General features: G+C 36.9%; 1 protein-coding gene across 3 annotated transcripts in view; it reads left to right on the top strand.

Annotated features, from left to right (window-relative positions):
* The first annotated feature begins 2,807 nt into the window (after nucleotides 1-2,807).
* pax3b (paired box 3b) overlaps nucleotides 2,808-23,691 on the top strand; it is a 94,077-nt gene continuing 73,193 nt past the window's right edge. For 2 of the 3 annotated variants that reach the window (XM_069896692.1, XM_069896694.1), the window contains exons 1-4: nucleotides 2,808-2,895; nucleotides 3,708-3,940; nucleotides 5,414-5,543; nucleotides 6,043-6,177. In XM_069896692.1, the coding sequence (XP_069752793.1) occupies nucleotides 2,808-2,895; nucleotides 3,708-3,940; nucleotides 5,414-5,543; nucleotides 6,043-6,177 (586 nt within the window). Of the gene's footprint in view, nucleotides 2,896-3,707; nucleotides 3,941-5,413; nucleotides 5,544-6,042; nucleotides 6,178-21,630; nucleotides 21,640-23,691 lie in introns of all 3 variants that reach the window. The other variant, XM_069896693.1, reaches the window with a different exon arrangement.

Below are 23,691 nucleotides of genomic sequence, written 5' to 3'. Positions count from 1 at the left end.
CAGCTATTTGTCTTTTATTTTAAATCAAAGACCTCCGATTGAAAAAAAAGTGTCTTATAAGTTGTGATATCTACAAAAGTGATTATTATTTTAATCCAAGTAGATTTTAAACTTGTAATAGTATACGTTAATGTGTTCGTTCCCATGTTAATTTTTACAATTCTTAAAAAAGATCAGTCTTGAAATGCTAGTAATAGATATTAATTGGAACTCCTATCTGCTCATTGATATTTAGTATTTTTAAATGTATTTGTAATACTCAACTATTTTGAGATGAGATTTCAAGAAAACAATAGTTTGCATAGCTCGAAATCAATGGGTAATACAGTGTCTGCGACAAAACCTGCAGTAAATGAAAACCCGGTGCGTCAAGGAACAATGCAAACGCCAAGAATCCGATTATTATGTAAAAAAATAGGTTATTCGAGATCCAAATAACGTGACAAATGTAAAAGTGAACTAGCGTCTTTACTTATCAATATTAACAGAAGGATAAAACAAGAGACCGGACAGCGTTGTGAATGCCACCACTCGGGAAGGAAAAGATGCCGCACCTGTGACGATTTAATTGCATCTCTGTTAACACTTTGGAAGAGGGCAAACTTTTGATTGACGAATCAGGCGAATTTGCTCTCGCCAAAGCACAATCTACACACAAAACAACGTGGAAAAGAAGTTTTATTGAACACACACTATATAAATTTTAAGTAATAATTGTGTTTTAAAACTCTCCCTTGAAAACTTAAAAAATACAGTTTAAGAAAAACAAATGTCCACACATACAAGCCATATTCCTCCTTGGTGAAATAAATTGTGTCCATTTCAACATCTACCTTTACCGTATATATGCTTGATTGGTGCAAATCGCTACCACTGGCCGTATTCACTCTAAACCCTGATCCAATTAAAGTGCACCTGGCCTGAAAGATCGCTTTAATTGCTGGGTCACATGCAATTCTCATTTCTTTTGGAAACTCAAGTAACATTTTTGCTAATGTATCCTATTTCTGGAAGCTTTTTAAAAATGTCTCCGTTAAAATTAGAACTTTCATTACCTGTAACCACTGTCTCATCTCTAAACAGGAGAATTTCCCCTTTGCATATTTGTTATAAAATGAGCCACAGTTTATTTAATTCTCATGTCTTCACCATTCGCGCAGCCCATGTAATTTTTTTTATGATGGAAATGCGCTCAGAGCGTAGATATAGAAAGCTATTGACCTAACTATTAATTGTTTTGGGGAAATCTATTTTTCCGCATTGGGATATAAAATAACGAGTTTAAAGAGATACTGGTTGGTCTTGGTTGCAGTCATCGTTTTTTGATTCAATCCCCAAAATGCAGGGATCAATCCTTTTCAGGAATGTGGGCTAATTCCGGCGCTGGGAAATGGGATGATGCTGTTGAAGTTATATGTTTAAACAATTTAAAAGGGGGAATTAATAATATAGTGACTGAGTCCGTTTAATCTTTCTTTTCTGTTACGTCACTGGATAATCATTCTGTTCTGGTATAAGAGAACAATTGTTGAGATTAAGAATCAGTAAGTGAAAGCGATGACTTTTTGCCAAAAGAAGGTTGTTTCTCTTTTGGAACCGCCTTTCAAACAAAGCCCAGTCTTAACTATCTCATCGTTTGATTGATTAAGGCTTTGAATAAAGTTCCGCGCCAGACTGACAGGGTTTTTTGAATAGCCACTTCCAAATAAAGCCCACTCGGATGGCTGTGCTTGAAGATCAGAGTGTAAAGGATGAGTTTACCGGCAGTTAGCAAGTTATAAATAGAGGACTCAGACAATGGTACCTTCTCTGAGGACAGACGGGCTTTACAACAGTCCTGGCGTCATATCCTGCTGTGGCGCTTCAACTCTCAGCCAGACCATTTCTTTCTCTTTTTTTGGTTCTTCCTTGATTCTTAATACTACACATACAACCTCAAGAAAATGCGAGGGCTGGATTCATCTGTGATCATCACAGAGCCTTGGTTATTACCTGAGAGGCATTTTTTTCCAGATTTTCTGTTGGACATTCCTTCACATTAACAACCTCAAATACAGTTTTGCCAGAGATTGATTTGAGAGGGTCAGTTTCTAAATGTTAGTAAATGGAATTGTTGATAATAATTCAGAGTGTCAAAGAATGTAGCCCTGTATTAATAGACGGCTTTCACTTGCCTTCAAAATGAGACTGCCTTGTCGATAATCTCTTAAAAATGGGTGCGCGTATTCAGATCGATGACAGATAACCCACGAAAGCTGTGCGTTAGAAAGCTTTCAGGAAGGGATTCTATTCCTGCCGCAGTGGCACATTCACTTTTTATTTCAAAATCATATTTCCAGTGATGGGAAAGGAAGATTGCCGGGATTGGCCAATCAAAGCACACGTTTCCATAGAGAAGAATCTCGCTTATTCTCCAATCAGAAGCCAGGGGTCTCGGTGGAGCCAGGGGTGGAAGAACTGATAAATTCTCCAGGTCACCGTCCCATCGACTTCTGGCTGTGACCACAACAACTCTTAGCCCCTGGACCACAGTTGTACCTGCTGTCACACACAACAGAGGAACGCGCGAACCACCACCAACCAGCACTTAAGTTTAGAAACTTCGACCAAAAAAAAACCTCAACTTTCTTGAGATCGCCGCTTTAAGTATTGAGGGCTGAGAACAACTAAATTTTACTTTTCCTGAAGTCGACTGGCCTGAGTGGATTTACCTAAAAGTGGCCATTATTTTTTATTATTTTTAAAAAAAAATAATCTCTCCTCCTTCGACAACCCACTGAAAATTTGGGACTGAACGTGTCCATAAAATGAGCACGTTGGCTGGACCGGTCCCAAGAATGATGCGGCCAGCCCCGGGACAGAATTACTCTCGCAGCAGCGGATTCCCACTGGAAGGTGAGCTCGACATGCTTTAACGGATCGAGTAATCTTTAGTTTCCGAGAGAAAACCCGTTTCCGCGCATCCACTGAGAACCTTCGGTGCGAGGGAACGGCAACATATTAAATACTGGTTTTAATCATGGTTTTTTATGTGACTGCAACTGTACGGGGGCCTCTTTAGTGAGAGCTTTTCCGGGGCTTCATAGCTCGTAAACGTGCCTTCTCCAACAGTCATGTTCAGTACATACAGTAAGTAGATTCTAATATAACCGAGGATTTTCGGGGTGTTTGGCATGTTAATGTCGATGGAGAACAAACGAACACAACACAAATATACTTGTCTTCGTTTCAGATTCAGTGTTAAATGCCAAATTTAATGAGAGCAGTCCCTCCCTAACTTCTAGTTCTATATAAACTCAGGCTGCGGAATCGCAGTTTATAAATGCATTAGACTTTTTTCTCCCCCGTAACCGATGCAGTCGCTTTGCTTTTCAAAACATAGATTGCAATATTGTGGTGGCAGGTATAATCGCGTGCATTGCAACGTATCGGAACCATTACTTCTAACTTTGATAGTGTAATTTGAAATAATATTGTCATGAGATATGCATGCATAGATCTTTACATTTCAGTTCTGAAACAAGGAACAGTTTTATTTGAGCGCATTTTCTACATATAGATATTGCGCGATATATAAACACCAACGTTTACGAAGAATTGATAACATATATTCACAGTTCCTTTTCACTTTTCTGTGCGATCGGTTGAGTTACAACATATTTATTGACACTGCATTTCCCCCCCCCCCCCCCCCCACCTTCAAATAGTGTCAACGCCTTTAGGTCAAGGGAGAGTGAACCAGCTCGGAGGAGTTTTTATTAACGGCCGGCCTCTGCCAAATCATATCAGGCACAAGATAGTGGAAATGGCCCATCACGGCATCCGACCTTGTGTCATCTCCCGTCAGCTGAGGGTCTCCCACGGTTGTGTCTCTAAAATCCTCTGCAGATACCAGGAGACGGGATCTATCAGACCAGGGGCGACTGGAAGCAAACCCAGGGTAAGTGCGATCACTCATCAAAGAATTGCATTCTATATTACAACTTGGTTGATGCATCTACCGCGTCATGAAAGACGTGGTTACGGTTTCTCTCCAAAGTGCACGGATGGCGCTGCTATCTTTTCAAAGGTTCCCCAAATACAGACAGTTAAATGGACATAAACCACCTGAGGATTGGAGTGCCGCATTATTTTTTAGACTGTAAATCAACATCTCCTATTGCAGAATCGGCCCCACTAACATCTGTGGTTACACAGACATGTGCAACACTTAGAAACGCCTGTCATAATCGAGGAACTGCAGACAACTTGAGCTTTATTTACTAATCCATCTCTTATAAAATTAACTAAACTTTTATAGCTTCTAGAATATGAAATTTGTCAACGCAGCATATTAGGCAGTGTTTTTTTAAAAAAAATTCGTGTATTCTCAGAGTTAAATAGAAATTGCACAAATTCGATCAGCTGAAACTTTTACTGTTAAGAACTTCCATCAACCAAAAAGCCAAGAATAAGAAAACGTCTATCAGTAGCGAAGGTACCTGTAACAATTGGATTTAATGAGTTAAAAGAACCCAAGGAGCAACATAAATGATTGGTTCATAATTTTAATATTTCTAAAAGAATAAAACTAAATGCAGTTTTCAATTTGGTAACTTAAATGAACTGGATTTATTAAATAACATTTCTTTCATTAAATGTGAACATTGTTTAATATTTGCATTGTACACATCCAGAAACACGAATGAATGACCATTCTGAAGTATATTTAAACATAAGATGAAAGATGAAAGAAAATCTTGAACAATTTAAACGATTTCATCAAAACTTTTCTAGTGGAGGGGTGCTTTTTAGACGTAACTGTAGTTTACTGTTTCGTAGATATTGGGGATGACCAATAGTTTATAATGAAGAAAGCATTATTGCTTAATTTGTAATTCAATCTTTAATATCGGTGGTTTTGACACAGACAATTAAGCACGCAGGCTGTAATGGCCCGCAATTATCGTAATATAGGTCATTAAACACAGGAATTGTACTTCGGTTACTCCGCTTTTTCAATAAACATGACCGCAAAGTTCAAGTACTGATTTGGAGTGAAGTTACCTATCAGTAAACCCGATTTTTTTTTTTGTCGAGTTTGACTTTAAGTCAAATTCATAGCGTGATCAGGAACTATGTTTGCGCTTCCACTGTCATGTCCAAATAAAGTTCTAAATGTTAAATCTGAAAATTATATCACGCGTTTAATTTTATTTTGTCTGATGCATTCAGCGGGATGTTACCTATCCAAATTCGTAGAAGGAATTATAATGGAGGCACTACGGGATCGGGAGTAAATGGAAATTGAGTAGAAATTCCTGCGATATTAGATTTTCAAAGACAGGATATTTCTGCAATTGATCCGTTTACCAATTGCAACGAAGCAAAGTTATAAACAAACTTTTGTCTTCTTGTATCATTTCCTATGAAGCAAATGACAATACCAGACGTGGAAAAAAAGATCGAAGAATATAAGAAAGAGAATCCTGGAATGTTTAGCTGGGAAATTCGGGATAAGTTATTGAAAGACGGCATGTGTGATCGGAATACCATTCCCTCAGGTTGGTTCATTATTACTGATTTGTGCGAATTGAAAGAAAGTCCAATAATATTGTGATTAACATGCAGGCACCAATAATTCTTATTTCACTTAAACATAATTCGCTGCAAATATAAATTATATCAAGCTGCATTGTTGATGATAAATGAAAAAATAAACAATGCAGGGTGTTCACAAATGCTTCAGATTTGAAAATATTATTTCTCTGGCCCCTTGAAGTTATTCGCTGCGCTAATATTGACAACAGTTAGGTCATGACTTCTGTAGTTCAGATTGAAATTCAACATTTGCTGGAATTTGCTTTTCGCGATGTTCTTCATCAAGAATGTGATGTTTCTGTTGCTAGCTGTGTCCATGTGATTATTTTTAATGTGTTAAAGTAAAATGTAATGTCTTCATCCGAAATTATAAATGAAATATTGAACTTCGTGGTCTGGATATTGTACATGAATATATTGGACAGAATTTGAAACATTTATTAAACATTTCTTTCAAACAAGTGAGTTCAATAAGCCGTATCCTGAGGAGTAAATTCGGAAAGAAAGAAGAAGAGGAGGAAGAATGTGGAAGAAAAGAATACGAAGATGGCGATAAAAAGACCAAGCACAGTATTGACGGGATTCTGGCTGATAAGGGTAAGAGGTCAAATTTATGCCATCACTTGTTCATTTTTTTTTGCGATTAAGATCTCTCAATATTTGTGTTTAGATAATATCTGTTTTATAGATATAAATTAAGTAATCCAAAGGCTTGCATTGTGTACATATTTTGGACAAAATACATATTCGTATATATATGAACCAAAGCTACAGTAACTACGAATTAAAGTTAAATAACTCAAAACTATGGTAGAAATAATACGGTGTCCTTTGTAGGGTTCAACAGAATGACCACAAGCACAGTTGCCTCCAGATGCTCTGAGCTTTGTATTGCAATTCTGGCATTTCCCGGAGTGAGGGAAAGTGGACGGAAGTTTTGCTTTTGTTTCACCCTGTGAGTTTTATTGAGCTTGTTAAGGTGGTAAAATTTACGCCAGAGTGTTAAAACAATTCAACAAAGTTTAGGAAAGGGCGGCGATATCAAAGTTCGAAACGCAACCAGGACAATCCTTATCAGCATTACAACCTGTTGACAGTTTGCCGCTTCGTTGTGGGCAAAGTTTAACAGATGTTTTTCAACGTTTGCCATCTGACTGCAATTCCATTACTTCCAGAGAATGCTGCCAGAGGAATAAGATTAATATTGTTCATGGATTATCAGTGTTCTTATTGATATTTACAGAGTCCTAGTACTATGTAGTACCTCTTAGTGTGTGTCAACTCCATCAGGAAAATCACCAGATTGCGTCTGGTGAAGGACTTCGCCACCTTATTGCTAAATTCCTGCTAAATTAAATGATATAGATCGCAGATTACAGAGGGGACCCCCCCCCCCCCCCCCCGCAGATATTGGAATATTGAATTCATAAAGAGAAAGTGGAGAGATTCGGCGGATCAGAGATGATCATGGATAGAAATGGTCACTTGCTCTTTATCGATAAGGAGTCCCGAGCCAAAACGCGGACCCACTATTTATGGCTACTGGCCTTTACAGCTTTTATTAGATCGCAGATGATATTTGCAAAACGAGTGCAAATACCTTACCAAAAACTTCCTTAATTTCTTAAATTAGCCACCCCTTAAAGTTGTAGTATTATAAAAGAATTCATCACTTTGTAAATTTGTCCTAATTTTCATAATCATTTGACCAGTTTTGGAAACTGAAGGAAGTTTCATATATTCAAATAAGATAACTGCCCTGACATGCAATATAACATAAACTTATTAAAATTAGACGTTATCGTTTTAGATATTATTTTAAACGGATACTTACATTGATGGAATTTCCAGAACGATTTGAAATATAATGATAAATGTGTCGGGTAGGGGGATAAATATATGAGCGCATTCCCGGACTAATTTCAATATGATGTTATATCAAAACTGGTCTAAAATTGACTAATTAAGTTTCAGCAAGATCCGAAATTGGAACTGATTCAGTGCAGATGTGAATCGAATTGTCTTTAATTATGTAATATTTGGAATGCATCAACTGATACAAGAAAGCGAGATCCGAGATATTTAAATACAATCGAGCGTTCTAAAGAAAATTACAGCGAATTCTGGTTTATATAGGCATTTGTGTGCAACAAAACGAAAACCACATATTGCTTTCCTAATGTTTCAAATCGATTCTAAATTGCAAGGGGAAATTTCTACTTGGTGACTTTTGCATATATATTTTATCGCCAATGTCAATGTGCTAACATTCTTAATTCAATATTGGAGACCTGAAATCCACCCTGAACTTCCTTTTGATATATCCTTAGCAATAATTTGACCGTAACTGGAAAGTACCACATGGCGCATTAGAAATAAAGGACAGGTAATATTTTCGAACTTTGGCTGACTGCTTCCTTTCTTGGGAGTCGGTTTAACCCTTTGAGACCTAACTGCAGGAACTTTTTTGGTCACGCTTATCAGCAGTTCGGGATATTTCCCCCCCAAAAGAGATACCACAAGACTTCATCCAGTTTATTACTCAGAAACTTGTTCAGTTATTTTAATGGTTACTAATATATACGTTTACACAGGGCAAATTAAAACATGGAAGATTGTTTTTGTCGTGATTGCTTTATTTGAAAACCACAATGATCCCTACTAAGGAGATAAAATAAATAATTGATTAAACCATGCCAGGCCTTTGAATGAAAATGATTAATCTCATTTCTGGCTCTGGGATCCTTGCAGAACCATGTTCATGGACAGTTCCTGGGAAAGGAAATCTTGCTCCCACTCCAGTTCTGGGGGTTCGGAGGGTGCTGATGAGGTCGATGCTGTTCCAGGGTTACCAGGAAGTGCTTGGTGGGATGTGAGCTGGGTATTTTAGAAAAAAAAATGCTTCAGATGCAGAAACTCAGAAATGTATATTAGAAGATAATGTTGGAGACCCTCAGCAGGTCAAGCAGGACCTGTGGAATTAAAAAGGGTCTCCGTTCCAAGAAGAAGATCATCTAATTGCGATGATAACTCTGCTCTCTTTCCATGGATGCTGGCTGAGTGTTTCCTTTATGATGGGTATTTTTCCGTTAGTATAGAATTTCTGTGTGCATTTGTTACATAGATTCGTGGTTCTCGACGCCAATCCCCCTTTCTCCACTTTGAGTGGACACGAGCCAAAAATTCCCTGGAATAGATGGGGAAGTTGCACCTTTTCAATGAGGCTTTGAGACATCTTTGAATTTTTGCCTCTGTACACCTGGTAATATTCTCTAGTCTTGGCGAAATTCGGAATAGTATGTAATTGGTGAGCGTCCTCGCGGCGACATGTCCTGCCCACTGGATTCGGTCCTGATGGACACAGAACACATAACAATCTAGCACAGGAACAGGCCCATCGGCCTACCATGATACCTATGGAAACAAATGGCATCTAGCTGCACGTGGTCTGTACTCTCTCTGCTTTGCCTATTCACGCGTCATTCCGAACGCCTTTTAAACATCAATATGGTATCTTCTACCTGTCCTGAAGCGCGTTGCAGGCACCTTCTCCTCTGTGTGAAAAAAAAAAACTTGTCTTGCTCATCTCCTTTGACACTTTTTACCCCACCATAAAGCTATGTCCTCCAATATTTGACATCTCAATCCTGGAGCAAACCTGACTGAAATGGCTGAATGTGCATCCAATAAATATATAAACTTCGCCCTGCAGCATCCGATAATCGCAAGTGTTCCCAACGTTTCCTTGCAGCTAATACTCGCATCACCCTCGTCACCCAGTCTGCACCCTTTCTCAAGGCTCCAGAATCCCGTCCAGTGGTACGGTGAGCAGGCTGCACATAAACGTGGCCAAACTATTTATTCTGCTGGAATATAAACAGGCCACATTGCGAGAATTAAATCAGAATCCTAACTCTTTCCAAATATCAAGCACGTACCGTGCTCTGACAAAATTATTTTTTTTATAAAAACACCCCAAAAAGTGTATTTCTCTCTCTGCTGGAGTTTTGGCGGGGTATATGTGCAATGTAGAAACGTCAATTTCCTTTGCAATCGCATCAGCAAAGTCGTTCAAAGATAGGAGCGGTCTCCATGGGGCTGGTAGGGAGCTGAAGGCGACCGTGAAACTGTGACCCGATTCATGAAGCGTGATAGCCCGTTTATAGTGGGCAATGTTTATTGATCTGATTAATATACCGTATTCACCATTTGAACTATCCTGGGTGTGTGTTTAACGAGCTTCTTTATGGATCATAATAGCACGGAAAAGGTATGGAGTGCCTCGTTTTAACTTGTTGGGCATTGTTGTGAATTGATTTTCTTTTTTTCCCGCTAACAAAGTACCTTTTTGCAAAGACATGATTTGTTAATCAAAACATCGAATCTATATAAAAAAAGACTGGAAAACTCTTGGAGAGAGTGGCTAAATTTAAGTCCTTTTTAGCCTGAGCCTTGCGCACAAGCTTTGACACAAAGTGTCGCTTGTTGAAGGAGTCCATAGACCTGCACGAAATTCGCTGCAAATAGGATCTTGAGTAGACAAAAACGACCAAATGAGCTGGTCAAACATTTGTACAACTTTTCCAGCTATACAAAGAGGTCCTTGAATACACAATCCACACTTGGAGATGAACTTGGAAAACAAAGAAGCGTGAGTCCATTGAAAGTTACACTTTAGGCTTGGAAGGACAAAGCCTATGCCAGTGACAGCTTGGTCGCAACAAAAGAAGGCAACCTTTTTGTAATTCAGGGAAAAAAAAGAACAGAAACCGTCCAAACAAAAGGCTGAGAAAAGACATTATGGGCTTGCAATGAGGGATGAATTATTCAGTGATCGCCAGTAGCAGCCAGTCCTTGGAGTTTTATGGACTCTGCTTCCACCGTGGAAAGCAAGCCATTTTCACCTACAAAATGTTTCTTTTGCCATCTTTTTAGACGTGTAAGATGCCGACTGTCATTCAAAACCAAAATACAATTGCCACTATTTTGAGTGAACACATTCTTTGGACTCAGGGGCTGGCATTAGATTGGAAGGAGAGAGAAAACTGCTAAGAATACTGGATATTTCCTTATAGTTATTAGATAAAAGTTCAGGATTTGCAAATAAATTGAACTAAATACAGTATTGCGTTTCAAGACGTTAAAAAATTGCCGATTTATTCTTGTACCCTCTCCTCATATCGTCATTATTAGTTTAAAGGGGGGAAGAAGTTATTGGGGAGAGAAAATGCCCTTTGCATTCTAATCTCAGCAAACAGTTTAGGTTGTAATTAACCCAGGATCACAGGTAATCAAACGGTTCAAGTCACTGGAGAGTTAAAATGCTCGGCATTCAACCACAGAGTGTGAAGTTTGTAACTTCCAAGTAGTTTGAAGAGACTGTTAATAGCCACATCTCATGTAGGCGCAGCTGACAAATTCACAAGATCAGAATAAAAGATCATTGTAATTTAGAGAAAAAAGATTTTTAAACAAAAGTGGGAAAACTTTTTGTAGGAGCTAACTTCATGTGAACTTTTCAAATCTCGAAAGTGCTGGTCTTACCTTTTTTGTATAAAAAAGGCAGATAAAAATAATGAATCATTGCAAGTTTTATTTTGAGGTCAGCTAATTACGAACCATTAGAGCAGAAGTTCGCCTCGTGGTTAATTCTCTTTGCTGGCCATTTCGCTTTAAATATAAACGGCCACTACAAATGTTTCTGCCAGGGTTATATTTAATGATTTCGAAGTGTACTTAAGTGACTGAGGTTGCTGGCTCTTCGTTGAATGGGTCAGTGTTTTCGCGCAGCTTCAGGCGTGGTCAAGCTCGATTTATCTGCAATCCAAAATCTGCAGGTCCAAAATTCAATCACGACCCGGACCGAAGCCTCTTAAAGCTGATTAAATCGAGCCTTTTATTTCTTCTCACTTTCATCTCTCCCTGACCCGCCCCCCAATTCGCCCGGGGCACAAATTCGTGAAATTTCTCTCCCCTTTTTTTTTCTCTCTCTCTCTCGCAGGGACCGCTGTTCGAAGCAACTAACAAGCAAAGCTGCGAGGGAGGAACGAGATGAAATAAGTTGTGTGGAATGTGGGAAGTTTTGAACGAGCCGAACCATTTTTAGTTCGCGTAGTCCAAAAATTCCTGATAGCTGATAACCACTCCAGACACGCGACGCCCGGAGACTATCGTAATATTTAGATGTAAGATTACAGCTCCCACCCCGTTTTGTTCATTCACTTGGGTGTGCGCGGAGTGACAGAGCTAGGAATTGTTAGGGTGAATGAGGGAAAGACAACAGATTCAAAGTACGACGCTATCAAAGATAAGACTCGTTTCTCCACTGGACGAGGCAAACCAAATGCTGGGAGTTACGCGGGGAGCCTGGTGAGGATCAATCCAAGGAGCGAGGAGGAGAAGCGCACGGACCAATGTTATATTTCGGTTGACAGCTGCTTTGTGTAAACAGAGGAGACAGGATGGCCATCCCATAAACCTTCTTGCTGATCATCTCTTAGGTGTACACAAGTCTACTTTAAAAAAAAATGCAATACATTTAAAAAAATAAATCATGTTGAATTAGCATAGATTTCGTGGATGCAGAGGTGATCAGCTTCTCACGTCTCCTCGGGCCGTTTTTTTTTGTGCGCCAATCACCCTTATCAGTGACGCACACGAATAAAATAAGCGAATTCTAGCTGTAGTGATAATATTACAATTACAGAGAGCAACAAACAGGAGGCCAGCCTTTGCACCTCGTTGCGCGCCACCGTAGCCACTGCTCTCTGCAGTTGCTCGGACGGTGTTGGCGATTGAGTTTGTAGGCATTAAACGGTAGATTTCTTTTCTCAGAAGACTGCCTTGGATCGTCGCATCACACTCAATTTAGTAGGATATTTTAAAAGTGTGCTGTCAAAGCCTGAATGGCATTAGGATGTGAAATTCCCGACAGATAATGGAAGAGTAAATTCAGGTGCAGGACAGGGAGAGTGCCGCCTTTTCTATAAGCTGTTGCCTGAGCAGGGGGTTCTGTTGGCATTTTCTCCAAGTTTGGTTGGCCGAATCCCAGCAGAAAGCCCAGCACCAGATAAGATGGTAATTTCGCCTTGTTCCATGCAAGTTAACGGTTGTGCTTTGCCGACACAGCAGCAAATCTAAAAGGTGTTGCATAAAGACATGCGTGTTTTCTGTTGGCTTTGAGAGAATTTGCACCCAAGTCTTCGTTATGGCATAACTGGGAAAGGAATTTCTGGGAAGCTATAGACGTTCAGGGATCAAATGCAACGATTTAGAAAAATCGCTGCTTGCTTCCCAGTTTGCTCGTATTTTCAGATGAAAAAAAGCCCAACGTGTGATTAAACCACACGAACCAAATCGTCTCATGGCTTGTACTAACTGCTCTGAACTGGGACAAGGGTAGGGGTCTGATAATGACGATCAGCCCCGGGGTTAGACAGGAGAATAATTATCTTGACTTTCCATCCTTAATGAGCATCCCTTCCCTCGCTGATGTGCCGGTGGCTGGGTGTGCGCGCGCCCCCGTGGAATGCGCAAGACAAACGCGGGCTAAGCAATGCTGGGCACAAGGGAATGGGTTTCGATCACTGTTTAGGTTCAGCCCAGGCAAATGGTCAAATGGCTTCAAGATGAGGGAAGAGGAAAGGTGAATGTTCGTGCATACCCCCAGATGTTTCAAATCCTAGGGTGGGTATACCATTCCTCCTCCCTCTTAGCAATAGCAACGGAGGCAATAATATTTTGGCAATTAATTCAGCAAATGTTCTGATATTTTGAAGATCTGAACAATTCTGAAATTCTGGACCCAAAGCAATTCCTGGAGTAATTGTTCACATTATATAGGATGAAACCGGGTGTAGATTTTGTAGTGGAGTGAAATTGGTCACATAGGCCTGTTTAATTACCAGCGTGAAAATGCACCCCCTCCAGAGGTAGATTTCATGTACCCATCACTCAGGAGACACTGCAGTGTAATGCTACATGGTGATAGCTTGAGTCTCTATGTCAGCAGATTGCTAAAGTGTATGAGTGAAGCTTTGTACATCAAAGTCAATAGTTTGCAACCCAATAAGTTTTAAATTCATTTCTTTGCAGAACTTGTACTTTGAATGTAACATTTACAATTAAAGCAGGTTATAGTCTATTCATTGTTGTATTTGTTGCAGGTAAAAACTTTAAAGTATGAAGTTTGCACATTATTTGTTGCAAAATAAACTGTCTCAGGTTGTTTGATCACATTTTTTCTCATATTTGCTCATTGGTAATTTAGTCATTATATTTTTCAATTCAAGAAAATGCAAAGTATCTTTTAATTTCATAAATAAAAAATGCAACAATAACAGATTGCAACAGAGGGATTTTACTGGAGAATTCTGCCACATGTTCAAAACATTTGATCAACTTCGCATGCAACAATCTATCGAGAAGTGCTATCGAATAGTGAAAAAAAGAGTAAAAATGAGATACAAAAATACATAAATAAGATTAAAATCAGGGATTAAAATGTCACAGAAATTATTTTACCCATGTGTTTTAATTATTTTAAAAGGATACAAGAGAAATTGATGTCATCAAATGTTCTATTAGTGATTGATAAAACTTTGGTCATAATCAATCCACTAATTACAAATTCTGTATGTTCAAAAGTTCATTGGTGTGGTTCCAAAGAAAATATAGAGGCTCCAATAATCCCAGCCTCTGAAATAAATCAAATCACTTAAGAACATTCGTGCTCCACATTGTAAAACCAACAAGTTTCAAATAGAAATAAAACTTGAGTCTAAAATATAAAGTTTGTTCATAAACAGTATGTTTGGGCTGGTAATGTGGATATTAAATTAATACCAGAAGTTATCCTGAACTGTAAAATAGTGAAATTCAGCCATTGCATGTGGATATTAACTTTGCTTCGTTCAAACAAAAAGTTTGCTTTAAATGAAGTAATGAATTATAATACAAGTTAAGATTTCTTCTGAAGCAACTCTCTATGATATAAATAAACCCAGCAACCAATGATAACATGAAAGTCTTGTCTCTTATTTTCTGTGTGCCTAGAACTCATGGAATGATTTTGATCAAGTGAGTTCAAGAATAACATTAACTTCTTTGTGAAATAATACCATATTTTTGAAACCTGTATGAATGACAACAAGTTGAATTCAAATGTTTGGCTAAACTTTGTATCCCTAAAGAAATTATGTAGAGCAGAACCTGTCGATGATGGCTGTGGTCATCATACTAAGCAGGCAGGAAAGGTTCTTCACTAGTGAATACATTGGAGTTTTATGTCCCTTTTCGCCCTACAGCTGTTTTACAACCTGGAATTAAAATCTGTAAAGAAACTTTTCAGTTGCCTTGGCCAAATATTGATCAAGTGCTTGTTTGTTGATGCTGATGCTATTGTTGTGTGAAGAGGGGCCAGTAGCTCTGCCCCTTGTTGCAGAACTTCTATTGTCATTGACTTTTAACAACAGGGATCAAAGCTCAATGTTTTTTGGCTTACACCAGTTAAACAGAGGATATCTTTATTGTATCTAATATAGGATATTGTAAATGGAAAACTTAATTAACATGTCTTTTCAATTTAATTATTAACTTAGGTCTCTGCACACTAATGACAGTTGAGTACTGATGTGTAAACTAGAACATCTTATTGCATCATTTTTAATGAATCTTTTCTATTGAATATAAGGTTATACTGGTATTAAGTTTAATTTAAACATTAATTCAGATGCATAATTACAAAAATTGTACATCATATTTGTTAATTTAAAATAGGAAAATAAAAAAATAAAGAAAAAAAATCATTGTAATTGGTTATCACCAAAATAATTGTGGTTTAAGTTGTTTGGTATAAATCCCATCTGTGGATCACTTTCTCTTTCTTTCCTTTTTTTTAAAGCTTCTACCTAAAATCAACACCAGATTTGGAAAAATGCAAAGAAGCCTTTCACGGCCATGCATTTAAACCATTCCTGAACTGTCTTTGAACCAAGAAAAAAAATCCAGAAAATAATTATAATGGAGATGGAAGCCTTTTCAGCTTCAATTATTCTCATCATTCTCATTGTAAAATGATATGGTAAGAGAGTATAGGGAACTAAAGATCAATGTTCTTAAGTACACTGTATACTAATAACAAGTTAGATGTTTGGATGGGATAACTCATCAAGTTAACTTTAAGGTGGAATGGTGTCTTCTAGTTTGAATAACTTCACACTATAGCAGATCAGTTCTTTCGGTCATCTCACTATCATTCTTTTTAATGATATTTTACTTTATTTTGTTAAGTCACAAACAATTATTCTGTACATTCAATTTAGGGTGGCCCATTAATTTTCCAATTAAGCTGATACAAAATGCAATCAATTTAGATCACATTAACTTTGCCTTAAATTAAAGTATACTTTGATTTGTACTTATGGAGCATAACTCATGTAATTTATTTTGTGACAAGCAATACTGCTGCCATAATCCCTCAAACCTTCAGAAATGTTGTCAAGCAATAACCATATCATTTCTAAATAAAACACCTACATAATGCTCTCTGTAATGCATCACAATGCATCACAAAATTAGGATAAACATGTTGTATATATTAAGTTTGAACTTTCATAACTAAGTTTTATCATTGCATAATCTGCAACATCCATCTTAAACAACTTCAATATTGTTGCTTGATTTTCAAAATTCTGTTGGTCAACAAGATATGACAAAAAGATCTGCATAAGATTTAACTAATTATGAAGTTAGAAGTTAGAAAGTTAATCATCAAAAGGCTGGGTATTTACTGACACTTCAGACTTGATATCTTTCTTGCAGAGAAAACATCAGTCACTGCATCACCTTGAGCTCTGTGGTTAATGGTTTGATTCATCAGACACTGTAACATGCTGCTCACTGAGATTTGAGATTCATGTAGATTTAGTTCAGGAGGAATCCATCATGAATTACATACATCCTGCTGTATTTTTATGAATACTTCCTTGTGCTGGGGAGATATGCTGCAAAGTCTCAAAAAATGTTTAAACATAAGTTAAAAATACTGTGAACAAAATTTTTTATGAAGACAATAAATATTGTGTTAGAATGTGTGGCTAAATAAGATCATTATAATGAGAATATCATGTATTTGCCATAGAAAATGTTCTGATAAATGTTTCACCTTGCAAAAGATTCACTTCTTTGTGGAGGAGAGTGGTACCACTGTCCTGAATTAGGATGACACAACATATAAGGCTCCCATTTTAAATTCTTTGTTACAGATAATCTAAAAACTGCTTTTCACAGATGGAAACATTGAGTTATATAATTCCAAATCGGGCGTTTCAGTCCACTATCCATGCTGACCTAACTATAATAATTCCATTTACCAGAAAACAGTTTGTAGCCTGTTTCTGTATAATTTATGTCATTAATTATAATCAAACAAAATTCTTCAGGATTTAACTGCAGAAAATACTAATTATGCTCAGTCTAATATCGTGTCAGTCTAAATTTTATGTAGAGTTGCCATATTTTGGAGCATGATCTGAAATATTAAAAGAAAGATGTATTGATATTCAGTGGGTTTATAAACAGTACTTTAATTAATTGTGTAATAATAGCCTGTGCCACATTGACATTTTGTACTTTGGAGGTGGATGCACTAAAAAATGCTTCACAGCTCCGAATAAAATAATGATTGATGACAGAGGCACGTGAGTTGTGGAATAGTAGGTGCTATTGTAGAATGAGCTTTTTGAAAGTTGTGAGCCAGAGGTTTCTCATGAAGTACGCAGTGATAGTAATGTTAAGCCTCAGCTGGTATCCTGGCTCTTCCCAGGCAATCTTCAAAGTGGTAAAAGGTTGAACTATTTTCAGTGGAACAGGAGAACTTAATTTTTGACCAATTTGTCACCAAGGACAGGGTTTTATGTGCAACTTTGCAATTGGGAATTCACAGGAAGTCAAAGCTGAAATGCTGAGGTGTTAATCACATATACATGAATGATTTGGATTTTTAAAATGTATTTATTATTGCCATGAGTACTCTCTCTTGCATGTCATTCAATGGCTGGCCAAGAGTCATCACAAGTGCCATCATGCAAATGAAACAAAGGAGAAAAGGACAAGAAAGAAAAGAATAAAGCATGTCCCTTCAGATAGAACAAGTGGTCAAGGATCATGCCTCCAAGGTATCTGTTGGCTCTGTAACCACCAGCCACTGATGCTGCTACATTTACAAATACATATTTAAATCCTGTTTATTTTTTTTCTAATTTATTTTCCCTATTGATAATAATGTATTGAAATGTTTTTTTTAAATTCCTCTCCAAATTTCGCAAGTACAATCTGGTGAAATGTTGAGAAGGAACACATATTAGTCCAGTGTCTCTGTCCACCACTTTATTAGTCCAGTGTCTCTGTCCACCACTTTAGAGTGGTCTTGAGTCTCCTCCCCTTATACTTCTCCCAAGTAGCAAAGCTGAGGTCAAGAGTACCAACATTGAAGGGATTGGGGTTCATTTGACTGAAAAGACCAAATTCCCATGCTATTGAACGATGATTGAATGTTGATTCTAACTTTCATCATCTATAATTTATCAGAGGACATTAATAATGTTAAACCCCAGTATAATTTCTCACTATTGAAATAAAAACAAATTTCAGTGACCCAAGACTTGTAATTTTTAAAAAAAAACATAGAGTTTATTTTTCTTGATTTGGGGAAACGTTCCCGGTCTGCTTGAATTGTCAAAGTAGTAAAAGAGATGAGGTGTTCTCAGTGGAAGAGAAGTATAGCATTTTTGAGAACTGGAAAGGTATGTTGAGTAGTTTTCAGTGACAGATTTCTCAAGCTTAGAAATTTCCTATGTTGTGCTTTGTTTAAGAGCCACTTTGGTGATCTATGTTCAGAAAAGCTTTGGGACTATAACTGCTGGCACAAACTTAAAAATTTAATTCATGAACAAGCTACAACTAGAGATGGAAGGAAGAATGTTGGAGACTGCCTTTTTGCATGCTGTAAGCTTTTCATTATATGAAGTCCCTGGGGGTAGGTGGAGGTGATGGGAATGGTTGAGCATTGAGTGAAGGGTGGAAGAGAAGCACTGCCTCACAATACAGTAGCGATAATCAGAAGATAAGTTCATCTCAACCAAGTTTTTTTTGTTGGTTCACAACTGGCAGAGACCTAGCAATAGAATAAATAGAACCATCCGCTAAGTTGGGTGACAATGTATAATATAAAAGATGTAAACAAAGAGATCTATAAAACAAAGTACCAAGTGAACTATTGATTCAAAATTATTAAACCATATAGAACATTTAAGCAGCCTTCAGATTGTGGGTACAAATCATTAGAATGTCTCAATTTGTTTTCCAAACTGCTAAGCATTCATATTTTCAGGACGTATGTTACTAAGATGTTTTTGCTTTCTTTCATTGGCCCTATTCTAATATACTCTCGCTGAGCAGCTGCCGTTAGTTGGCATCTGCAAAACCCACACCATGATCATCAGGCATTACAAGTCCCGTGTTCACCAAACTGTCAATGCCTGTTGTGATTAGCAACATGAAATGAAATGTGTTTTATTCCGACAAGAAGCCAGCTCTCCAAAAAAAAAAATCAGCTCCAGCCTCGTGGTTCTTTTTTGAACCACGGCGGAAGGAGGGAACTACAAAATATCACAGTTGTGACAAAAATACAAGATGAAAAAAAAATCTTTTTCTTTGCTACTAAGCCTTTCAAACAAAATTATGTCTTTAATATCCCATTGGTGTTTACTTAATTTGGAAAAGGGTGTAATAACTATAACAATGTCGTCCCTCACAGATCAGGGATTGTGCTTACAGATTGAACATAAATGCACTTCAGAAATACAAACATTGAAAAGGATAAAATATTTGTCAAAGGGAAATCTGGAAAGGGTAATTGAATAAGCTTGGATCCCTGAAATATGTCATGGTGAGTGCAGTCAACATGTCATAATTAGTTTCACTGAAGACCATTCCAACAATCTGCTTCTATTCTTCCTGCATCATTGTTCGCAGCTAGGCAAATAGCCAGAGGACAAAAGGAATCAAGTTCTGACAAAACATGAAAGAGTAAAAAAAAGATTTAACTGCTTTTATCAAAGAAACTGAGAAAAACTTTGTGTAAATAAAGCGAATAACTTGCCATCAATATTTCAGCAATTGCATTTCTCATTACCTGTTGTTGAGAGATTTTTAAAAAAGTAGTTTGAAAGTTCTTTTGCAATACATTTCAAGATTTTTTTTTGAAGAGGGGATCAATAAGCCCATCAGTGCAAACAATGAAACAGCTTTAACTTATCGGATCACAGGATGTAAGGCTGTATTTTAGCGATGCTGTAACATTGACTCGATTGAGGCCCCTGCGTGCTTAATTGAGGTAACAAACTGTTAATGTTTTCATCAAAATATGTTTGAAAGATTTACAAAATAATGTTGTAAGCTGATTTGGAAGTTATGATTTAATATTCTGGAAAATAAATTTCCCAAAGTAATAATATGCATCGGATTGAAGAAGATAGGGAAAATAACATTTAAATCCAATCATGTTTGAGTTGCAAGAAGAATCTGGTAAGTTAAAATGTAACATTATTTTATTGATACTGTCAGTGATGTAGGGTGAATTTGTTTAATATCAAGGATTCTGGCAAACAAAAACTTTGAAAGTTGGAGTGAATTATCTCGTTTGCTAAAATAACATATTAATTAAAATAAGACACTGATCTGAGGAACAAGTAATTTAAACTTTTCCTTTGTTTTGCTCCCCGTCAAAATGGCAGAAAGTTGTTATGCCATTGTGACTTGAACTGACCACTACTATTTTGTAGTATATTTGTTGGTTTCTCTTGTTTGTTTACAGTACAAATTACCATTAGAGCAAAGCTCCTTCAACTCTTTCTGCCTCCCCCATCATGAGGCCTTCAGCGTGGTGACCATCCAAGCATAAAAACATGCTTATCTGCAAATGAATGGCAGTTCTATGCTTCATTAAAGCTTCTTTCTCTTTTGGCACTCGCATTGTGACCCTTTGATATTAATTCAAAGGCCAATTAATGAATGCGGCTTGTCTTTGAAGTGAAGTATTCAGGGCAGGCAATAGGATGAACCTGAGGCTCCAATGGACTATATTCATTCAGTAGCCCTTCATAAGGGGTACATCCAGTTCAGGCAGTTTTGTTTCAGCTTGTGGTTAATGTAGCACAGCTGATTCTGTGTTTGTTAATTGCATTATATGGGATTGAGTACTAGCTGGGCTCCTCCAGCCTATTGCACCTAAAGTTTATTTTAATGTTTCCACTCACTTTGGCTTAGAGTTCTGATGTGGTTTATTATTATTTTGTCATTTATTGTTCCAATTTATTTGATTGTACTCAATGGCAGTAAGTTTTGGGAATTGCCGAATTGGTGTTGCAGAGTTGACTCCGAGCTAATTTGGCTGAACTCTGATAACTACAGGCTCTGAATTGGGAGTCACTCTACTGTGACCAAATCCTTCATAAGGCCATTTGAATTGACTAAAAGAATATGGACGAGAGAAGGTCAAGGAGAGAGGGCTAAAGAAGCACTCTATTTGTTAGAAGTATTAGCCAAGCAAAACTCCAAATAGCAACAATATGACCACAGTTAATAGACAAGCCAGACAGAGGCATGTCAATCACTAATCTTGGAACGCAATAGACTGTAGCCCACTGTTTTATCCAATTAGCTTAGTAAACTCAGCATCTGTGATGATAATGTGCTCATTCCAGATTGCTGAGTTTGTTAATTAATTACAAAGATAATATTCAGCGAGCTTTCTATGTCTTTGAACCAATATTTAAAGTATTTCCCCATAACCATTGAGTTTTCAAATTCACAGACTTTTGATATTTAAGCAAATCAGAAAAAAGTGCTCAACTTTGCTAAGTATGTATCTTTCACACTCACAAAATACCTTCCATTTTATTGATTTTATTTTATTTAAAAATTTGAAAACAGTATGGATCCTTTATTGCATAGCTGGTAATTTAAATTTTATCACTATAACTATGCGAGCACCGTCAGGTTTAGTGACTTCATAGCATTTTCCCAGCAGCGTTATTTGCTTGGAGTAAAATACTCAGTAAAAGGCTGTCTTGGATGCAGCCAGCCAATGCAGTTTCCTTGGTAACCACACAATAAAATTACATATATTTGCATTGAGAAAATATATATAGACAAATTTGTGTGTATGTTTGCACTAATTCTGCTGTATCTTTACAAAACCTGTTTCTGAATAGCCATATAAGCCAATTATTCAGATTATATTGGTTTGGTAACTTGGATCTTCCAGTCATATAAACCAATAAATATTCAAGATATTGGACTTAATCTTGTGCTCATGCTCAGGAAGGAAACAAATGCAAGGCTGAAGTGATTGGTTCATCAAAAGGTTTTCCTCCAAACAAATATATAGTTCAAGAATAACAATAATGTTTGCAACAAGAGCTAGAATATATGACTTAATAAAATGAAACCCAAGCTTAGATTTCTTGTTGATGCAGGATTTGTTTTGATATGGCATCATTGTAAATTTATTATTGATATTTGGATATGGAAATGTAACTAGATTAATGCTGAAGGATATGGATTGTTCTGAATTTGGACCAAATGGTTTTTGATGAAGAAAAATATAATCAACTGACCTCACCAGCATATTAAATAAAATAGAAGATATTTTTGTATTTCTCTATGTCCAACCAGTGACTTTAAATTGCAGATGGTTGTGTCTGTGAACATTTCAAGGAGGTAACCAAAAGTTGATAGGTTTTTGCGATTAATCATAGTTAATGATGTAAAATATTAATTTTAATCCTGCATTTAATTTACATGTCTGTATTAAATGTGCATTCTTCAAGATCATGTTTTCTGAATTTCCAGGAAAATTAGGCATGTCTCAAGAAGGAAAGTTTCTCATTTTTGATTGAATACCCATTTTATAATTTTGTTTTATATGTTAATGAATGAACATTCAGTTGAAAGAGTCATATTATAACAGAACAATATTGATCAAATCCAGATCCTTGTTCTGTGTGTGATCCATATTAAATCCCACATCCACTTGTTGGTGCAAACAATCCCAACAATTGTGCCATATTTTTTTCCTCCATTCTTGAAATATGGATATTGGATTAACTATGTAGGGTTGTAGGAGTGCTTTAACATAAACTGTGAATCCAAAGGCCTGAATGAACTCTTTGTTTATTGCTGGCAATTGTTGACCTGTTCAAATATATGAGAAAAGAAGCACTGGCTGATTCACTGAAAAGACATTCTTGACCATTGCCCTCTTGTGGTCATGTGACATGGTTACTTTAGCTTGTTCACCTTTGCAAATAATTTGGAAGCAGGTCCTCCAACAAAAAAAAAACTGCCTATAAGAAAATGAAAGATTTTAATTAGCTTCCTGAATAAAACCTCTTTATGCGATTGGGAGTTTGGAGGATGAATGAATTAATCATCCGCATGACAAAGGTGAAGCAATTGGATTAAAAGTGACTCACTGTATCCCTGTTTATATTTTACTTTCAAGTAAACAAAACAGTGAAAAGATAGGAAGGAAAAAGAAGGACAACTTAAGCATTCATTCACATTAAATCTATAAAAATTCATTTGAACACTCAGACTATATTAACTCAGACTATTAATAAAAGTTTTCAGTGTTAACAACATATAATGAAGTTTTTAGCTTCAGTCTCTCATGTGCACAAAGAACCGTGGTTTTAATATTACCTCACTGAAATCCTACACAAGAGGTAAAATAACGTTAAAATATCAAAACCAAGTATGAAATATTCTTGGTTATAATTTTGTGTTGAAATAGAAGCAAGTCGCTCATCTAAATATACAGCAGGAAATCTGTCAGCAGAACTTTTGAAGGCATGGTTTTAACATTCTCCCAGGTCAAAGTTTATCATAAGGTCAATTTCTACTAGTGTTTCCCAGTTTGAATTTCAATTAACTGATCACTTACTTTTAACTGACAATGAAATGTGTAATCCCTAAATATACTCGGTGAGATTTCAGTAATTACAATCAATGGTGATAACATAAAATAACCAGATTTATGTGGGGGGA

This window comes from Narcine bancroftii, chromosome 9 (assembly GCF_036971445.1).
Source record: "Narcine bancroftii isolate sNarBan1 chromosome 9, sNarBan1.hap1, whole genome shotgun sequence".
Classification (NCBI taxonomy): domain Eukaryota; kingdom Metazoa; phylum Chordata; class Chondrichthyes; order Torpediniformes; family Narcinidae; genus Narcine; species Narcine bancroftii.
This window is presented reverse-complemented; position numbering and strand designations above follow the sequence as displayed.